The 21,979-nt window shown below is 43.9% G+C and overlaps 1 protein-coding gene across 2 annotated transcripts in view; it reads right to left on the reverse strand.

The window, feature by feature from the left end:
• Positions 1-4,752: 4,752 nt before the first annotated feature.
• Positions 4,753-21,979, reverse strand: part of LOC308142396 (uncharacterized protein) — a 32,222-nt gene continuing 14,995 nt past the window's right edge. For both annotated transcript variants that reach the window (XM_080512774.1, XM_080512775.1), the window contains exons 3-8: positions 11,525-11,671; positions 10,748-10,791; positions 10,507-10,642; positions 10,280-10,390; positions 5,894-10,147; positions 4,753-5,666 (exon numbers count right to left, since the gene is read on the reverse strand). In XM_080512774.1, coding sequence (XP_080368900.1) covers positions 5,608-5,666; positions 5,894-10,147; positions 10,280-10,390; positions 10,507-10,642; positions 10,748-10,791; positions 11,525-11,671 — 4,751 coding nt within the window. In that variant the 3' untranslated portion in view covers positions 4,753-5,607. The remainder of the gene's footprint in view (positions 5,667-5,893; positions 10,148-10,279; positions 10,391-10,506; positions 10,643-10,747; positions 10,792-11,524; positions 11,672-21,979) is intronic.

Genomic DNA, 21,979 nt, shown 5'->3' on the forward strand with positions numbered 1-21,979 from the left:
TGTGAATAAAGTGATGTGAGAAGTTTTTGAACTTCTTGGCAATGACTGGAAAATGTCACTGGTTTATTTATTTGTAGCATATTTTAATGTCAAATCATGGTTTGTTCGGAGTCATTAATTTTTTTATTTTCAGTGAATACATTAGTTTGCAGATACATATCTAGTGCCGAGTGTGTAATCAAACTTTTTAGTTGTTCTTTTTGAAAGATCTGTATACAGAGTTTAAAACGTTTATGATTTCACTCCATCACTTTCACTTGACATGTTCTGAAAGGGTGTTTTAATAAAATAATCATACTTGACATAACTTTTCAAGCCAGGCTCAGGGAAGGTGTCCCGCTGACCCTCACCTGTAAAGAGATACTGATTTACCTCACAGTAAATGTAATTGTATATATTCATAAATGCATATGCTTATGTTGCACATATTTTTAAAACTGAATATCTTTTTTTTTTTTTTTTTACCTTAAATTGATTGGATAATTGCTATTTCGTGATATTAACAAAATGCTTTCTTGTTATCGTTACTCCCTTTTATCTGCATATATTTATTGACAGACTGCAGCTGTTGGTACATGCATCGTTTTGCACATGAATCATTTTGAATTTATCACCAGCAAATTCAATAATAATGTGTGATTTAATTAAATCATTCTTTTACGCCACCTTTTTTTATTTTCATCAAAATCCTGAGCAGGATCAAACAGTATGATGGATGTGGAAACCTCCTGACCCTCAAACACTTTAACGACTTTCATTTATGCATTCTTCCCTGAATGTATTATTAATATAAGCAAGGGTATAAATAAACAGATTTAGACAGTTCTATTCTCCTTCACAGAATCGAATCGAATCGATCCTGGCTCGAGGCCGCGGCAGGTGATCAGGTCTAATTGCGTCCAGCTGTGGCCGCGCGCTGTTTTACGCACGGATTGAACGAGAGAGACAGAAAGACATCAGTGTGTTGCGATGAAAACAAAGTGGTACCTTTTTATGTTCTGGAGTGTTTTACTACTCGGCCTCCTTGACAGTGCAGAGAAACCCCATGAATCTCCAGTTACTCGAAGGAAGAAACTTTCCACACCGGATGCCGACGCAGCCAAAGCGAACCGCCGCCAAGAAGACCGAGCGTCCGGCCGCAGGTCTCCTCCACGCGCGCGGCCTGAGGTGAAGAGCCAGTCGGACTTTGGTCACTTACCGGACGTCTCCGTCAGCTGCTCCGCCTCGGACTTCGTGGTGCGGGTCAAGCCGGCTTTCTACGGCCTGGGCGCGGACGCGGATGAGCTGCGGTTGGGGCGCAGCTGCAGAAGCAACGGAGTCCTGGAGCCGCACGGAGACCTGCTCTTCACATATCCGTTAACCGCGTGCGATGGAGTGCGAGAGGTAAGACGTCCCGTTCAAGCATTAATCCATATCTCTATCTTTATCAATATATAGAGGGGGGAAAAAAAGGTACAACGTGTGCGTCTTCCTCGCAGCTGTCTCACGGTTACCTGGTCTACAAATTTGCGCTTCATTACGCGCCTTCGCTCAAACGGAGCAGAGCGCACCGGCTCAGCGTGGACGTCGAATGCCACTATCCCAGGTTTGTCTGCTTCAGTCGCTCGTTTGACCCTAACCCACTCGGGTCGGTACTGTAACGTGTCAGTTGTCTTTCCTCACTCAAGGGACCACCACGTGCACCAGCTGGCCGTGCAGCCCACCTGGGACACTGCTGTGGCGCATAAGAGGCTCAAGGGGAGACGCAATGACTTCGAGATCACGTTGATGGACGGTATGGTGAAAAGTGCCCACTTTATATGGGTTGGACCTACTCACATGGTTTAAAAGTAAAGACGTATAGAAATTGAGAAGAGCTTAAATCACCCGAGTGCGATTAAAAAAAAAGGTTTATCTAAATGTCTAATAAGACTGGAGCTGAAATGCCACCCTGTGTACACCAGAGGTTTAACTCAAGATTTAAGTCGCGCCCAAAATAAGCAAGCACGGAATTTCTTTTTCTTGCTGACCCCTTATTAATGATGCATTAAAAGCTGTGAAAATGACTAATTTAACTCCAATAGTATAACACATAAGACCTCTGGAGTATATTGTTTTTATTCCAAAAATGTCTAAGTTGTAAGCCTCCTGTTATTTCAGTTGATAAATAGTTTCCCATGATATTTTAAAGTTTCAATTAAGAACTTTGAATGTTTTCTCAATTTATACAAAGTTTTATATACCACCGATTTGTATAATGTTTTCATGAAATCAATCAGTTGGAAATATGCTTTAATAACGTAAGTCTTTTAATACTTCATATTTACTCTTTTTGTTGTTACACTTGTATTACTCGAGTAGATGGTATGAGTATTTTCGGCACTTCTGCAAAAAAGTTGTCAGAATGGTAAAGTATGAACACTTACTAAAACCTGCTTGAGTTTATAGTCTGTGAAGGTAGTGACTTTGTGCACTGCGACATGTTGAATGGACACAGATTTATGGACCAGTCCAGCGACGTCTCGGGTTTACCAGCTCGGGGAAACCATCAATGTCCAAGTGTCGGCTCCTCGCCTCCCCCCTGGAGGGAAACTCTACATCAGCACCTGCTATGCAACGCCATCGAGAGGCTCCAGATCCTCCCTCAAGTACAGCATCATAGACAACTTGGGGTATGTACGACATTGTTCATAGTCAAACTACTCTTGCAAAATGAGGTTTTGCCGTTTTAGTATCTTGGCGAGTCGTTTCATCGGTCCTCATTCGCAGCTGCATGCTGGACGGCCGGCGGGAACCTGGAGCGTCGCACTTCATCTCCCGGACTCACAAAACCCTGAGGTTGTCTCTGAAGGCCTTCCAGTTCACCTCCGACCCTGACACCGAGGTGAGAGCTGAGACGCCATTATCAATCACATTTCCACAAATATAATAATCCCCCCCCCCCCCCCCCCTTTCTTTTAGGTAAACATCATTTGTAAATTGTTGGTGGCATCAGGCGACCCCGGCCCTGAACACAAGTCCTGCACCTACAAAGACAACGGGCAAGCCTTCGTAAAACCCAACGGTTATTATTTTGATATTTTCCCCCAAGTGTTTAATGATGTCTTTGCCGTTTCAGGTGGAGGGCCCTCACCGGCGACGACTCCATATGTGACTGCTGCGAGTGGCACTGCGCAAACTCTAAAACCCGGAGGGCCCTAATGGAAGGTCTGACAGTTTTAAGCTTCAGCTTTCAATCCAAACCAAACCTATTTAAACCTTCTGTTAATAGTTGTTTTCATCGTTCACAGGCTCTGCCAGCAGCATGCCGTTACTGATCTCCGATCAGCCATCTTTGACCGAAGACAGCTTCCTGCCCATCGATGTGAAGAGAGAAGACCAGGAGATAAATCATGAATTCAATGAGAAACAAAGTCGTGAGAAACTCTTGAAAAATACAGATGCTGTTGAAGACGAAGAGAACCGGCAGCTTCAAGAAAGCCGAGTTAAACTTGGAGTGACGACAGGCCCCGATCTACTCAATGACTTTACATTGATGGAAGGCGGCTTCAAGGGCTGGTGGGATGATTACGAAGTAAGAGATCTGGATGAGTGGGAGGAGGGATCAGCTGGTGAGGAGGTGAATTATTCCCAGAGCAATGAGGAAGAGTTGGAGAGTGAGAGCTTCCATCCCCGGGTGCAGGTGGATGAGTATGAGGAAGAAAATACTCAGCATGGAGGGAGAAGTGAAGGGACTGAGGGGACGTCGTCTCCTGAAGCGCAGTGGAAGAATGAGAGCAGTCCAGTAGACGATCAGGAGACCTGGTATTTCACATGGAGGTGATGTTGGATATAGTTTTTCGTTTTCTTGTTTCAATAAATTACATCTAAAAACACACTGACTGGAGTTCGGCGTCTTCTTGAGAAACCTGATTTCAGATCAAATACAAGTCGTTTTGAAATCAATGGAGAAGGGCTAATGACTATTGCATATTTATGTAATTTATTGGTATTTGGGGGTGTTTTCGTGACGTCCTTGATACTGGGAACTATAGTGAAGTTATGGCTGTTGTACACTAGGTGTTGGTGATGAGTCAATCACCAGTCTATCCTTTCCTCCTGTAACTCGTAGTTCAGAGTGTAAATTATTCTTATAATTTAGCTCGCTGAATTAGTGGATTGTGCGAGTCAAGTGTTTGATGCCCTGACTCGATCTGACTCCGTATTAACTGTGAAAAAAATATAGATTTTAATTAAGAGCTACACTTTGCTGCTGCTAAATTGACTGGTCAAAGTACTCCAATCTATTGAAAATCTTTAGAGGAAATTCCTTAATGTTGTGCTTTAAGTAGCAGAATTGAATCAAATGTTTAAATTTTATGGCTGTTATGAATTGTTACTTTGAGACTGATAATTCAAACATATTCTAACAATAACTGGAAGAAAAAAGATCTCATTTGCTGACACTTAATATTGTTAACTGGTCTTTTTGTAAAAATAAAACCACTGATACAACGGAATGGTGACGTCAATACACAGACATTGCAGAAGTTGTCTAATCAAGAGTTTCTGGTTTTGTGGTATTTGTGCTGGCAGGGACAAAAGCAAACGGACATTGTTGTCCAATAAATATTTCTAATGTAACAATATCACATTTGAGGTTGTGCTGAATATCAGTACAGCTGTAATTATGCATGTTCTAACCCTACGTGTGCATTAAAGTGCACGAAAAAGGAAAAACAAGGTGGTTCGCAGAAATGATTTTCAGTCAACAAGAGAAACTGATTTCTCCATAAATCTTTATTTTCTTTATAAATGATTTTCTTACAGTTTCTAAAAACCAGTTGGAAATATATTATAGTTTAAAGAAATATCCCACCGTTTATCATAACTGTAAAAAAAAAAAGGGCATGGCCTCAGTTTATCAGTTACAAAAAGCAGCAAAATAAAAATGTGTTCCAGAACCGAGTCAGTGTTTTTCTGTGTCATCATCTCACACACACCTGGAGCACTTTGAAGAAGACAAAAACGTGACATGGGTTTTAAGTGAACATAAATTTGGTTATGATTGTACACAATCTCAATTTATATAATGTTTGGATTTAACATCTCAAAGAAACCACCGTCCATAGAGACTCTGAACAGGACAGGAAAAAATAACTTAATATTTTTTTTTTCAACAAATATAGATGGTGTGAAAACTCTGAGAATATACAGAGCAGACGTCTGTAGAACAGATCCATAATTACAGGATGTGTTAAATATACAAAATGTATTTACAGATGAGCACCCAAAAGTCCCAACAAGCACCGACTAAAGCTCTGATTCAGCAGGACGTAAGTGGTACAATCACTATTTGACACTAGAGGGTGGTATAGTCCCATCTCTTGCACTTTAAAGCTCAGAAGCTCCTCTGACCAAGGAAAACAAAACAAAAAAAAACTAAATAAAAGTTTTTACTTTGTAAAATGAGTTCTTCAGAAATTAAGACCCACACCATTAACAGTAAAGTTAAGTAAAGTCTCCAAAACGCAGTTTTTTTTTAATTAATCGTTTCATCCATCAAAGTTCCCGTCTCTTACACACGAAGACTCGCTGTGTGTTCAGTGTTTCCATGAAGTCGGTCCAGATCTCCTTCAGTCTTTACAATCATGTCGACCCTTCTCCTTCAACAGTACCTGCTGTGCCGTTCATCTTCTCTGCAACGTCTGCAGTTTGGAAAGAGAGACACAGCTAGTTTGACAACTTCGGGCGCAAGAAAACATCCTAATGTTCCAATTATTCGGCCAGTTGAATCACTGCAATGCTTAAAAACAGCCTCTCAGATCAACTGATGAAGGCTTATCAGACACAAAGTCCCTGAAAACAACAGAGTCCAGTCAGGTGAAAATGAGTGATATAAAGTTTGATATGCTTTGGAGCCAGTCTCACTCACCTTTGATTGTCTCCTGCTGTGCTTCCTGCTCTGCCTCGGCCTCCGTGCCTTCACTGCCCTCAACTTCTTTACCTTTGGGTTTGGGTTTCTTTGCAACAGGCGGTGGCACCTTGACGCCTTTGTTCAGTGACTCTGCCTCACTGGCGGATTTTGCCAACGGGGAAAGAGCCGGGCTCTTCTGTACGTCCCCCGGGGCCTCAATCACCATCTTCTTATTGGTCTTGGAGAAGATGAAGCTCGCAGTGCTGGTGGGGGACTTCCGGAAGTCCTTGGGAGAGGTTGGCGAGTGCAGGCTGAGGCGAGACGCCGGTGACTCTTTTGATCGGGCTGCTGTCCTCAGGCGGATCGCCTCCTGCAGGTTCATGGACCGAGCGGCTGTGGCAGAGGGAGACTTTTTCGTCGGGGACACAACTGTGGCTGTGGACGCAGGGGAAACCACAACAGGAGGGACCGTGGCTGAGGCAGGAGGAGACTTCTCTGCAGATGACGAGGCGACTGTGGATGAAGATGTGGGAGCAGCTGTAGAAGCTGGAGGAGACTTTTCCACAGAGGTGACGACTGTGGATGTCGATGCAGATGAAACCACGACGGTGGGAGCAGCAGTCGTAGCAGGAAGGGAGGTTTTAATGGGCAGGACCGCGGGAGCAGCAGTGGTGGCAGGTGTCAAGATCTCCACAGAGTCCACTGTGGATGCAACTGAAACCTCAATAGACGGAGCAACGGTTGTATCAGGGGGAGAGTTTTCTACGGAAGCGGCGACTGTGGATGGAGCTGAAATCTCAATAGATGGAGCAACGGTTGTATCAGGGGGAGGGTTTTCCACGGAAGAGGAGACTGTGGATACAGCTGAAATCTCAATAGATGGAGCAACGGTTGTATCAGGGGGAGGGTTTTCCACAGAGTCGACAGTGGATGCTGATGCAGCTGAAACCTCAAGAGATGGAGCGCCAGTCGTCTCAGAAGTAGAGTTTTCCACAGAGGAGACGACCGTGGATGCAGCTGAAACCGCAATAGCTGGAGCAACGGTCATGTCAGGAGGAATATTTTCCACAGAGGAGATGACTGTGGATGCAGGATTTATAGATGAAGCAGCAGTTGTGTCAGGTGGGGCCTGATCTCCAGAAGTGTCTGTGGAGAAGGATTCAGGGGGAGCTGCAACTGACGGAGCAGCAGGTGTGGCAGGAGGAGACGTTTCCGCTGCGCAGGTGACTGTGGACGTGGAAGCAGGTGCAACCACGGAAGAAGCAGCCGCTGTGGAAGAAGAAGACTTCTCCACACTTGACTCGATGGTGGCTGAAGACACAGACGACGTTATGACAGACGCTGGTGGAGGCAGCTGTGATGTGACTGTGGCAGGTGGAGAAGTGGATGTGGGGGAGGTGACAATGAGAGATCTTCTGATGGGCTTCTGAGGAGCCTCTCCACTGGGAGGAGATGTCGGGATATTACTGGGTAGATGTTTTCTCAATGTGACCTCAGCCTGCGGCCTCTCCTTGACTTTATGGGACTCGGGACTGCTGTTGACGGAGCGAAGCTTGACCATCTGCAGAAGGGAGGGGGTGACCACGGGGGCAGGTTCCTCTTGGGCAGCAGGTGCCTTTTCTGGTGAGGGGACGCCTCCGTCGGTGGCTGGATTATTTGTTTTCATGGCAATGATCTGCGCTTGGAGGAGACGCTCTACGGGGGGTGGAGGTGGAATACTTTCGGGAGGTGCTAGAATACTGTTGGAGGAGCTGGTGTCAATCTTCAAATCTGAAGCCTGCTGTTGGGTGTGCAGCGGTGGCGGAGGTGGAATACTCTGTGGTGGAGTAATCCTGCCGACACTTGTTACCTCTGCACTCCACTGAGAAGCATTCAGTTGAGGAGGGGGAGGAGGGACACCTTCAGGGGGCAGAGGAGTGACCTCAACAATGGGTGGCGCCACCACCGTGACCAGCGTAGGGGTGATGTCCTTAAGAAAGGGTAGCGTAACATGAAGCACGGGAGCAGACGAGTCCTTGGGCCTCGCTGCCAAAAGCTCTGCAGCGGGAGGTGTAATAACCTCCTGAATCACTGGAAGAGAACTTGGGATTTTACTTATCGTGAGGGGAGAGACGGCCGCCATCGGTGGAGGGGGAGCCGTGTATGACGGCGGCGGAGGAATGCTTAGTGGTGGAGGTGCGTTCTCCTGAGGAGTACCAGGCTTTTGTGCTTCAGAAATCAGTGGCACCTGAACGGGTAGAACTGGTGCACCTTCAGCAAACAATGGGGGAGGCGGAAGAGGGAAGTCGAGGTCATCTGGACCGCCGGAGCTCGCCTGTGCCATTGGGGGTGGTGGTGGGGGCCAACAAGACTCTGGGGATACCACAACTGTTGCAGCAGTGGTCTGCGTGGTGGGAGTTTGGACAATACGGTGCCCCGAAGCAGGAGACGGTGAGGGAGAACTGCGTGCTAATGAAATAGTAGATACTGTATCTACGCGTGTGGTTGCCTCAGTAGCTTGAGTGGATGTCTTCATTTCATCTTCTCTCTTCGCTGCTAGCTTTTCTTTACGTTTCTCTACAGCCTTCGCCAACATGCCATTTAACATATCACTTCCTCTAACCTTCTCGTCTTTCAAGTCAACGTTCTGAGCCAGTCTTTCAGAGTGAATCTGTGCCATCATAATACCACTTTCTTGAACTTTCTTCGCATTCTGCATATGTACCGCTCCATTACCATACTCTGCCGCCGCAGTGTGCTGTTGTCTTTCTCCCACCAAGCTCCGCACAGAGCCGTCTGTCGACGCAGAGGGAGGCGGTCTCTGCTGTCTCCTGTCTTTTGGATTCTTCTTGATGATGGCATAAACGTTCTCAGGAGCCGGCGGTCCCAAGAGCAACTCGAACGTACGTTTGCTGTGAGCCCAGACCTCAGGGGGAGGGGGTGGGGGTGCGTGGACTTTGGGGTGTCGGGGAATGTTGAAGAGCTCTCTCAAAGCCTGAACAGAGGGGCTGACAATGGCCGTGTCAACAGAGTCGCATTTGGGGTTTTCAGGAGTCTCTGCATGTGCTGCAGTGGATGAGCCAGCAGAACTGGAGCCAGGGAATAACCTCTGAAGTTTGGCAAAGATGCCTTTCTTGGGCTTCGGAGATGCGCTGAGATATTGTTTTGGAAGCTGTGGGAAGGAGGCCTCTCGACTGGAGTAGCCACTGGATGGGGAAATCGTATTATTTAGCTTTTTTGCTTTAAGTGGAGCCGTCTTGGTCTCCATCGTAGCCATCTTTAGTACCTGTGGCAGAGCTGTGTTGGGACTGAACGATCCAGATTCCGTGGAGTCATCCAGAGAGCTGGTGTCAGCATTGTAGCCAGCACTGGTGGACACAGGAGAAGATCCATGTTTGTCATTTTGCCTATCCTGGGCTGAGCTGGGCTCTCCTGGAATGATCCTGACCTCTGCCAGGTCACGTGACCGTCGCTTCATCTTAGTGTGGAGGGAATAGGAGCGGCTCGGAGGTGGAGGAGCCCTCTTGGGCTTCATGATAGAGAGGCTGCGCCCAAACTGTCCATCCTTTTTAGTATCATCTCCCGGAATGAGGAGCTTGCCGTTGGAGTGAACACTAATTTTGTCCCCCTGAGCATCCCCGTCCTGAGATCTCCTTTGCGTGGGGGTGCTGCTGGTGGAGATGGTGGAGGAGTTGGACACCAAAGTGTCAGAGGAGTCAGAGTTGCTCCAGTTGCTGTCGGACAGACTGGGCTTGTTGTGTCGAGAGGTGATGGTGGAGGCTTTGGACGAAGTGGTCCTGGTCGAGGAGGCGCGAGAAGAAGCCCGGGACGGAGCCGGGCTGGACAGCAGCAGGCTGCTCTTGCTGACGGTGCGGACGCTGTTGCGACTCCGGCCACGGCTGATTTCGACAACATCGATGGAGGGCGGCAACACAGCATTTGGGATGATCTTGGACATGTAAGCCGCCTGGGGTGACATGGACATGACAGGGCTGGGTGGCTCCTGCTGCAGGCTGGAGGCACTGTTCACCCAGGGTGCAGCCAAGGACTGTGACCTCTGAGAGTCCAGGTGCTGGAGCAGGCTGAGATTGTCTCCGAGGCCAGCATGGGCCGCAGCAAGCTGCTCCACATGATCCTTGCTGAGAGGATGATTGACATTCATGGCCCGGAGACCTGTACTGGGTCCATCAGGTGACTCCGGTCCCTCAGTAGTGGAGCTGTAATCACTCTCCCCATTATAAAGCTGCTCCTCTTCGACCTGTTGTGCCATCATCCAGCCAACTCTGTCCAAGCCTAACAGGAAACAGGGAGTCATTAGAATGTTGATCTCAGACCGTTTCTCCCACATCGTTCTCATCACACTTAAATTCCTGAATGTGATTGAATAAACAGACGTGTGACGGCGACACGTTAAAAACTTCTCACCGAGCTCCTTCTGAACGTGCTGCGGGATGCCGGCCACCGTCCTCCTGTGTCTCCTCCTCGACCTGGACCTTTCAGACTTTTTTCCAGAGTTCAAAGGTCTGAAAGTAGATCCTGAACAGACGAGCAAAATCGGAAAATCAGAAAAGTAGTCCAATTTAAATAAAGTACAAAAGAAGAAACCAGTTATTCATCATGAAGACGAGTGCTTCGTCTCCCGCTTTCCTCACCTTGCCTGGTGAGTCCAGAGCGTGAGGACTTTCTGGACACTGAGGATTGCATGGAGGCAACAGAAGACGTGTCCGGAATGGTGCTGTCCGTCGTGAAGCCTCCGCATTCCCCGTCCGTTTGCATCGACATCGTCGACTAGCAAAAGGAGAAACACTTATTTCGTGGCTTGAAAAGGAAAATTATTTTTAACATAAAGAATATGGGTAAGAAAACACTGAATCTGTAAGATGAGTTACTCACAATCGTGCTCACGTTGTCCTTGTACTCCACTCCAGTACTGGTTTCTGTGACAATGAAAAGTATTTCATCTTTTTATCCAAGGTTTTTAGAATTCATGGCAGCAATGAAATCATCTATTGCACTCTCTCCGTTGAAGCAGTGTCAAAAACGAGCCAAAACAGGACGACTTTTTAAAAAGTAAAAATTATGAAGAAGAAAACCGCAATTCTACTTATATTTCATTAGATGTGAATCACACAGCTTTAGTAAGAATAGCAGCCATAACACTAACTTGTGAAGCAAACTAGCATTAAAGATTTTAGTCTGAACAGAAACGCTGCTAAGTAGGATTTCAGCTCATCGTTTCTATTTTCTGATGCAAAATTCAAAGATGACATTTTGGAAATTTTTTGTATTTTACAATGTTTAAAAATAGCTTATTCTTGAATTTCAACTATTTGTGAAAAGAGATTTAATCACATTTGGACTCTTCAACTATGTATTCTCACCTCCCTGGATTAAAAACAAGCGAACCACATGGTGTTTAAGTTCACTATAGCTTATTTTTCTGTCATTTTGCAGATATGAACTGAACAGCCAATTGCACGAGGACACAGCAGTGAGAGCTTTTCGCAATATTCCATTAACATTAGCGATCCCTTGAGAAAGAGTTTGTTAAATTTGACAAGGAAACAAGATGAAATAATGTTCATAACAGATATGAAGCGCATCAAATGGCCACATACAAACAAATGGGTAACATTGGGAGTTTGCATTCACCGGCCCTGTGGTCTGTACCTTCCTGCTGCATCATTTTCAATCCCTCCAGTGCCTCGGTGTGGAGGTCCTCCAGGTACTTGGGCCTGCTGCTGCTCTCGAACACGTTCTCCTGGAACAGCGGAGGCGCCAGGGTCTTGTCATCGTCATTATCTCGCTTTGGGATGGCTTGAAACAGAGAAGGGGAGAGGAGGGGATCAGCCTGGATCAACTCAAAGCTCAGTGTCAGTGTAACAGTAGATAATGGCGCCATATGGCCAACGCCAGAGGTGCCCGTCAGGGACATTTAGCGACAGAAAGAGTAAATGTGTGAAAGAGTTAACACAGGCGGGGGTGTGAGTGTCATTAAAATCGACTGAAGGCCAGCCTCACCTAAGCGGGCTTAGACTAACAATGACTTTAAAAAGGGATTATCACATCAAAAATCTCCTGTCAGCTGCATATGCCTGGTATTATGTTGTTGTTTTTTTCTGCAGCCAAAGAATACTTCTCAAATCGGTGAGCGCAATGCTGTTTAAAGTACCGCCAGATCTCGTCAATGCAAAGTCAATCAGTTAAATCATTGATGGACAAGCAACACAAAAAGACAATCCAAATATTTACTGTGGCGTCCAGTATTTTTGAGATACATTCACAGCCGTATATTACATTCAACCACAATAAGAGACCCAAAAATTATTTTTCTTCGCACCTCAGCTCAATTTTAACAAGACTCAGTAGCAATTTCCATTAAGACACTACACAAGTGAAAGATGTTACACTGTCGGTTCCCACATGCAGGCCACCTGGCGCTTTGCATGTGGTGTCCTCATGCTTCCAGGCCACAGTCTGGGATCACTGGGTTAACAGCCTGTCAGGACACTTTTATGTAACAGTGACAGCTGCTCCACATTTAGCCACGGCCGGCGCTCCACCGGCATTGTAAGACACTGCTGGAATTAGCCTTGTTCAGCGTGTGCCGAGTAATCACAGCTAATTTTTGCCTTGTAACCGCATTATGAGTGCTCCCACATAGAAAATCCAGGCAAACTTGTATATTTATAGATGTGCAAAATCTAAAAATCTGACGAGGACCGATGGCGAAAATAAACTGAATGTCGCAGACGTCAGGTAAATATCACATATCGATTGTGGTTTTTATGGTTAATGGCAACTTTAAAAGATTACAGTTTTATTACTTAACTGCCTCATGAGCCATTAGAGACCATTCATAACTCTCAATTGACTCATAATCCAAAATAGCCAAACCAGTCAAACCAGTGCCACTTTGCTCACCTTTCCTCTTGAAAGCAGCTGGAAAACAGTAGAAATTAGTGCTGCGACTGTTAGTCAGAAGCACCAGCATGGCTGTTCTCGGAAAAGTCCACCAAAGTTTGTGTTGAAGAAAAGAGAGACTCTGCGCATCTCAGAGGTAAAGTATGTAATCCATCAGCTGAGAAAACATCCTGAAATGAGTGAATAAGGAAGAGAGGATAACAATCTTGCTTGTTTGTGATGAAGTTGTTATTGCCAGTTTCTGTCCATGCAGAGCAGAGAAGGTCTCCGCGGCCAATCAGAGCTCAGACTCTAATCCCCCTCAGCCTAATTCCTGCCATCCCTCTCTATTGTGACCCCCCGCCATCCTCCCCGTGTCAGGGTTTCACAGGACGCCCGGTATCCCACTGTTGCTCCCCATCCGAGGGCACACTCGCCCCTGATTGGTCAGTTGGGGGAAGAGATCAAAATGAAATCAAACATGTAAACAGAGGAAAGCGAGAGCTGTTGTCAGGGATTTGAGGTTTAAAGACACGACTGCTGCCTCCCAATAACTAGAGCCTACAGCTCCAGGACTGTAAATAACAACATTGCACCGCTTTGTTGGAATATACAACATTTTCACCAAAAAGAGCTTTGACAGCAGGGTGCACCTCCAGATGGGGATCTTTAGGTTTATTTACCCCTTTTACTCTCATTCCTCTCTGCCAGGATTTAGCACGCACGCTACAGTTTTCATGATATCTAGGACCATTTATTAACTACATTGAAAGCGCATATACTGTATTCATTAAGGCGTGCTTAAGTATCATGTCAAACTCTCAATCCAAAAACACACTTTAATATAAAGAAAATCACTGTCAAATAATTGTCATGTAATGAGAATACGAATAACAACATAAATGAAAAATATATTTAATCTACATATGGTAATAATATTAGATCACATAATATATCACTGTAGCAATATTTATTGAAACAATGGGAATGGTGATACATTAAAAATAAAACAAAATAGAGAAAACTGTTTGATGTATCTTTATGGTGTTTATTCTATGCGATATTGCTTAAAAGTGAATAACAAACATGCACTTGATGTCTTAAATGTACGTAAAATGGACAAATAAAATACGATTATTAGTCTTTCGGCTCCTTTTTCACACAAGATTTGTCGCTTTAATTGTAAAAAAAAAAAAAACCCGGCAAATTGTATTATTTGCAAAGGAATAAACAATTCAATAACGTTAAAGATATTGGGGAAACAAATAGCATAAGCACTGACCCATTGCACAGTTTGTGAGTATTATACAGCCATAAAATCTAAATAAATCCAGTCAATATAGTATTAAAATGGTCAATAGAATATTGTATCATTGTTTTGCCACAAGGGGGTGTGAGTGAATTGAAATGATCAATCCCAGAAACAAGATTAAAAACATGTTTAAAAAGAGCTCTGCACATGGTCACACATGTGAAAAAGACTGCTGTTTCGAGAAAACACGACACAATAAAGTTGTGACTATGAAACCGGGATAGAGACAAACGTAAAATCCTCGGTTGTTCACAAGAAAAGATTTCTCTGATCTGCAGAGGCACCAAACTGATATTCAAGACAGTCTAATCTTATCTGAAACGTCTGCTCACACAGAAAACAACAGCATGGACATCTTTATTGTCACTGGTGCTGCACAATGGAATAGAAACGTTTTTATTTCTTAAAAAAAACAAAAAAAACAAAACAGTTTGTGTTGAGCTGAGGAGGCATGACGGGGAATGTACGACATCTGAAGGAATGGAAAAACTTCCCATGGTCGGGAGCCGACAGAGTGAGTCAGACAAAAAGCAGAAATCAATCGCATGTGGCACCAGTACATAGTAACCAGTTTGAAAAACACACCGCGGCAGAACAGGCTGCTCCAGTCACTGCCCGAGTTGTAAACAATGCACGCCTGCAGTGGAGTCAGTTACCAGGATGGCACGCAGTGAAAACTGCAGAGGCCTGGAGTGACGGGTGGGGCAGCGGTGCAAGTTGATGGCGGCTTCGTATCATCACCGTCTCTGCGTGGTAATTGCATCCATATTAATCACTGACATATTAAAGGCGCCATCTGTCACTGCCGGATTGTGCGGGCACTGGAGGTATTACCGGGCGTGAGGGTGTGCCCCATTACTGATGTTTACAGCTGAGATTTGGATAAACAGACTGAAATCTAATGGATGTCATACTGTGTGAGCGGTTCGTTCAACTTTCAGGCTCCGGCTTACAGCGAGGGGAAGGAAATCGGATGGAAGGGGGCGGGGGAGGACTGAGTTACACTTACGTTTTATGACGTGTAAATAAAAAAAAAGGGGGGGGGATTTGAAACAGAACATTTGAAATGAGCAAACATCTGGTGGCAGGATTGTTTTGATGAATTCCCCGGCAGTAAACAGAGACAGAGTGGGTTGAGGACGCATGCTGCATCATCCAGTACTGTAGACAAACAGCAAGGCAGCGATGAGAAGTGGCTGTAATACAATCGAGGGAAATCTTTTTAGTTATGACGTGACTCTGGCATGGAGCCGGGGTGGGCTGACCTATAACCTCAACACAATTCAGCTATCTCCCAATAGCCTGGAGTCTTTACACTGTGGTCCTTAAACACAGATTCGTCTATATAAACTAAATACCGGATAATTACACATGGCCATAATTGCCCATTCTAAAAGCCCTTGAGGCAAGCGAAAAACAAACAAAAAAAAACCCAACACTCAAATTACCCAATATATTAAAACTCAGTAATTTCAGTATGTCAAACTGAAACAGGAATGAAGAGTGTAACCCACACAAAGTCAAATACCTGGAGGGAGTTTGGCTGTTCCTTATTGCATTTAAACAGAAGGCACCTTTAATCTGATGCTGAAGCTTGTGTGTTTCAGTAAACCGACGCCTGGAACACCACTCGCAAAAAAGTTCTGAATATTTGGCTTTCAAGTGAAATTCATGGGAAACATAAAGAGTTCATGCTGCGGCATTATTATATCATGAAAGTAGGCGATTTAAGTAGAAGCACGTGATGGCGATTTCCTCGTCTCAAACTAAATATTGAAACAAAAGCTAACAGCAGCAAAAATGTCAACATCTTGTCATGTGCCCTTGAGCATCAGTTACAGCTCGACAGCGACGTCTCGGGCTGTTCACAGGTGGACTTATGGACGAGCTGATCCCAGAGGTTTTCTATTGGATTCAGATCTGGAGAAAGTATTGAAACTCTGGACAATTGGACAAGGTCACATTAAGTTCACATGTAAAGGCAACATTTTGCAAGCAGTGTACTTTAAAACAACTTTTAATAAAGCCCTTCTAAACAGATATTTATATTCTTAATATAACTTACACTTGAATCACTGACATCTTTTAGAAAATGTGGCCCCTTGACAAAATGATCACGTAGATATTTATATGGTAGAAAGCCATCAGGAGGTGAGAAACATTCCTGAACCTCTCTCAGTACACAAATGGATGAAAAAATAGTGGCTGAAAAGATGAACCTTCATACTCAATCTCCAGAAAGAACGGTGTATTGAAAATGAATCTATTTTTTTTTACCTTTATTTTAAAGATTTAAAAACTCACCATCATCCACAAATATTTCCTCTTTTTTTTTTTTTTTTTTTAACTACAACTCAACATTTTTCTGGGATTTTTAACTGAGCAAACCAACACAAAGAAATCCCTATACAAAAATAATAATAATAAAAAAAATTGATTATGTATCATGTCCATATATTTATATCTAATTGTTTTCAATTCATTAATTCAATAAATGAGCCACATGCGGCTTGTAGGATGACTTAGAAGCCGAGTTTATTGATTATTTTCAGAACCAATAAATCTTCAATGACAGTTCTGAGACCTCTAGAAACAAACTCACCACTTCACCCTGACATCAAACTGCTGGATCAGTGTTTTCCCTCTGCATGCATACAGCTGAAAACATGCATTTGTGGTTCATTGGGGGACACAAAATTTTCCAGATGCAATCATAAATCATATGGCAATAAAGTCATATAGAAGTTGAATAGAAGATGGGTTATCGTAAAAAGTTGTCAGTGAAATAAACACTAAAGTGAAGTGGAGACACTTGGAAAACCACTTAAATACATGAAAATAATCAAACTTTCAGGTAAAAGAGAGTTGCTAAATTTCACTGCGGAGATTGTTACGCATTTCATAAGACTGAGCACCAGACTCTTCTTATCACCAAACTAGAGCAAATACCCTCCACACACTTCTCGTCCTTGTCCAAACTTGCCCCTCTCTAGTTTCGCACCACCAGACCAACAACGTTCTAGAGACACCGCAGCCTCAAAACAAAAAGCGAATGGAACTCAAAGATGGCCTTAGAACACTTGACTACAGCTTCATGATGTCGGACTCGTGCTGCACTGTGTCCACGCTCTCAGTGAATTAAATATCAACATGAGGGCGTAGAGGAAAGAAGCAGGACGTGGTGTCACATGGATGACAAAGCAGGTAACGGATATACCTGCATCATGCAGGAGGCAGGGTTACACTCCACTTCACCGTCAGACGACACAAACTGCACCCAGCACAGCCTATCAGACCACCACCAACAACAACTTCCTTACAGCCATGATCAGAGACAAGAAAAAAAAGTGGGAAGAAAAATAAAAACGCAATATTTGAACCTTCAGAATGGTTTGGGTTCAAACTTGGGATCATTGCGGAAACAAATAAAGGGAAATGTGAACTTGTTTGGAAACTAGACTGATGCGTGACTTCTAACCAGGGATGAGCTTCAGACGGAAATATGTGTACAACTGTTACAATACAATCTCTGTGTGGTAATTTTATTCTCCTCTGAAGGAAAAGTCAAGCACGTCGACTTTCTCTGCACTGCAGGGGGGGGGGCGGACATACGGCTCGAGGGCCACAACAGGCCGCTCCGAGGGTCCAGTCTGGCCCAGGGACGGAAGCTGAAACAAATCCATCTCTTATTTGTCCACTGGGAGTTGTTCATATTTGGTTCAGTGAAAAAAGTACATTAAATGTTATCACATAATGTACTCTTTGTTGTTTCAACCCAAAAAGTGTGGACAGTCGGTCAAACTGTATCGTGCGTGATTTTAAAATGAGTTTGAACCCCCCCCCCCCGTTTCTGAAATGGGCTTTTAATGTAAAAATGGATGAGTCATGCATTGTAATTTAATCATTTACGTTCCATTACGAAACATAGAAGCCGTGTGTGATATTATGTGACGTCGGACAGATTTCAGTCCAATCAAAATGAGCTAGCCCAGAAGTGAAATATAATGTGCACAGCACAAGTTGACCAAGCCTTTTACAAGAAATGTCATCTGTTCGAGTGCAGTTCAATCAAAGTATGAATGCAGCATTGAACTCTGAATGACCCAAACGCAAAACCTGATAAGTGTTTTTAAGCACAATTGATGGAATTCTTATGGCCGATTCGAGTCCATGTAGATAGCAAATCAGATTACTTTCCATTATTGCAGCTTTTGTCTGTTACATGAAGTCACCACGTGACTTTTCACACACTATTTCCAGAAAAAAACAATGGCAGTAAACCTAACCCTAACCCTAACTGGTCGAAGCAGGAGATGATGCACATCATGCAAAACCAACAAACAACACTCTCATCCTGATCACACACTTCAAGGATAATGTTTCTTCTCCCTGTAAAGCTGAATATGGGATCATGTTCAGCATCACATGACGACGCCTGCAAAGTTAAACTGTGACTACAACGAGAACTGCAGCAGAACAATAATATTTCCGTTTTTTTAAACTCTATCCGGACTATGGAACCACACCACAAGTGTAAACAGATTGCGACATCCAACTGTTATTAAGTCGTTGGCATGTGTTGGTACCATGCGAGTAGTTTTAGTTTGAACTTATTTATTTGCAAAGAAAAAGAAGTCATTCCATAACAGCACCATCATGCATCTTGTTATTTAACAACAAAATAATGCTCAGTCATGAATTTAATAACGGAGTTTTCGTCTTTAAAAAGTCAGGTTGTTTTTAATATTAGACAATAATTTCACCAGTCGATCATCTTTCAGAGGCATGGTATGGCCAGCAGGCACAGAGAAAACCCATGCATGCACACGGAGAACATGCAAACTCTGATTCCACATAGCAGTTTTCTACCGCTTTATGATTTTTCTTTTTAATGAATAATATTGTTGCTATGGGTTTGATTTAGAAATAATAATAAAAAATGTAAAAAACCAAATCAAACCAGAGAGCCACTGCATAGGGAATAGTGTGCACCCAGACAACAGAGACAGGTATTAATGTTTTGGCTCACCACCACCAAGTCTAAAGACATTATTTCAGCTTCAGATAAACACTGGAAAATATGCATGCGAGACGTGTGTTGATCGTAAATTCCAGTGTATCGCTTCGCAAAAAGTTAAAAGTAGATCCAAATAAAACCTCCCTGACAAATCCAGGCAATTAAAAATAAAAAAGCACTTTGCTGATGTAAACTGGGCAAGAAGCTCTTATACACAGGACGAGTTCAAGCTTATCACAGCTCCAGTCCTTGAATTTGTCCAGAAAGGACAGCATGTTTCAAACAAAGGGAAACAACATTTTACTCAACAATGCGGTGGAAGATCAACGTTAACAAAAGGCTTCTTAAAAAAAGAAGCCAAAATAGACCAAAACTGCCAGATCTGGTCGTGAACAGTGACTCAGACCAGCCACAGACCTTTTTCCTTAATGTGACGACAGCTGGTATGAAACCACTGAAACGTCTGCGTAGCTCAGGACTGAAACACTGTCAGACGACTACAGGAATAACGACTGTGTGCTCTCGTCTGCCGGCCCCACTTTGTTCGGGAACGGTGAACATTAGAAGACTGCGAGGAATGAGAAACACTTGACGTGAAACTCAAGTACGTTGTGCAGATGGAGCTCCACAGCAAAGCAGCAACAGGTTAACCTCACCTAAAAGCCCACTAAACCCCATAAATCTATGAGATATGAATCGAACGCAACAGGAAAGAGGGTCAGAAATCCCCACTACATTGCAATAACCTTTGTTTCTCCGCCATTGTGGTGTTTATCATGTTTTTATCAAGCAAAAGACGAGTGAAACGCCGGAGTCAGATTTCACAAACCTGTTTTCCTGCCCTTAATAAATAATGGGTGACTGTTCGTGTCACAAAAAGTCATTCATGGTAAGATACAAATTTTTTTTTCCTCTAAATTCCGGGTGGTTTGTGCCATCAGGAAAGAGACACGTGTCTAAATCCGAGCCAGGACCTTTGTGCAGGGTGTTTACATGCTCTCCCACAACGGCTTTAAAAATGTGACCGTCAACCCTGATTGATGACTCTGAATTGGCTGCAGGTCATGAATGTGTGCATGGAAAGGTGCATCTCCGTCACTGGGATTACACGACAACTATGAAAACCTCAAATTCTTACTTTAGTCTGACAGAAACCGACATATGACATCATAGCTTTTAGTAGGTCTAACAAACCCAGAAAAAAACATCCCCAGTTCAGCCAGTTAAACTACTGTAAGACTTTACTCCCAGAAGCTGCTGCCTTGAACAGGATATGAATTGTATAGAAGCTGAATTGATGGCAAAAGATATTAATTCGCCCTGTTTTACTTTTAGTTAATTTTGAACATCATGGTGGAAACATCCCTGGTTTGAAATACAGAACTTTGGTCAACTTAAGTTTGAACCTGAGACTGTTCAGTACCAACAAGCTGAAAGAGTGCACATCGCCAGCCAATGTCGACACGGCACAATTTCAACAATGAATCCATTACACTCCCGTTTATGCATGACGCCCAAATAAATGGCTAAGCTGTGCATGTACAAGTACTTTGTGTCTCTCCCACTGCAACACTCCCCTGGAATGAGTTGATAGAGAACAAGATGCTCTGAGATTTGTCCGATCTGGCCCGCTGTTTCTGATTTGTCCTCAGGGGGAGACACTGCGTTACGACTGGATGAGCAGATAGTGACAAAGCTGCCAGTCAAGAGAGCAGTGATGCAGCTCAAGCTACTCGTGGAGCAGCGTCAGCATTAAAGCCTTAATATGAGAGTGAACATGTAGAAACATGCCTGCTAATGGCTGCTGTATTCTGAAAAGATTTATCCACCATTAGTCAGGGGAAATACACTGTGGAAGGATCCAGATTGCACTGTTCGGTTCTTCATGACATTTTCTTCTTGAGAAAAAAAAAAAAAATTACGTTAAAATGTCCCTGAGGGTTCCCCCTCCCTTTTATTTTCCACAAACGATAGATGTATTGCATGTCAATTTATCTCTTCAGTGCTCTAATTCCTCAACTCTCTTCAGTCTGAAGACTCGTCACTCCATATTCACACGTTCCTAAAAACTCTCTTTCGGTTCTTTCTGATTGAATACAATTCCTGCTCCGTCTCTTTTTTCCTTGTTCACATCTGTAAAGTGATCTAAAGGGTCCCATTGACAAGTCTGACCTGGTCATGAACCCGTGAAATCCACATATCTGATGTACAACTGTATCTAAACTCATGTCACAATGGCTTGAACGCTCCACAAAGTTGCTTTCACTCACGGGGCCTTCCAGCACAACGATAAGAACGTCAGGCAGGAGATACAGTGACTACATTGTGGTTGAACAACCCCTGGATGCAGCTCTGTACTCGACAAAGGAAGTACATTTAATGGCTCATATAATCTGGACCTGGCATGCAAGTCAAACATAAACTCACACACACACACACACACACACTCACACAAAGGGCTCCCTATTTTGAGCTTCCGCAAAGCAATATCTTAAAGGTAAGGAATGTGAGGAATCTGAGGGAGTGTTTGGAGCGTACAGGTGACCTCCTGAGCAAAGCCTTGTCGGCTCAGTATGACCTAATAAGTCTTCAACAAGCCCGACTCCATTTAAAAACATGAGGCTTCCTCTTGAAGGCCCACTATGAAGTTAAAAATGGGGAAAAGAAAGAAAACCCGAGGAGTGTAAGAGAAGCCAGTCGTCTACTTTTACACAGGATCAAGTAGACGGAGACATTAATCACGGGTCGACAGGTGTGCTAAAACCCACATTAACATTTTAAGTCATCAGATAAAAAGAAGTGAATTAACTTTTGAAGACAGCTCACCACTCAAAGAAGAATGTGGGTCATTTATCTCAACGATTATGCAAAAAAAAAAAAAAAAAAAGAGGGG

This window comes from Blennius ocellaris (genome assembly GCF_963422515.1).
Source record: "Blennius ocellaris genome assembly, chromosome: 17".
Lineage (NCBI taxonomy): Eukaryota > Metazoa > Chordata > Actinopteri > Blenniiformes > Blenniidae > Blennius > Blennius ocellaris.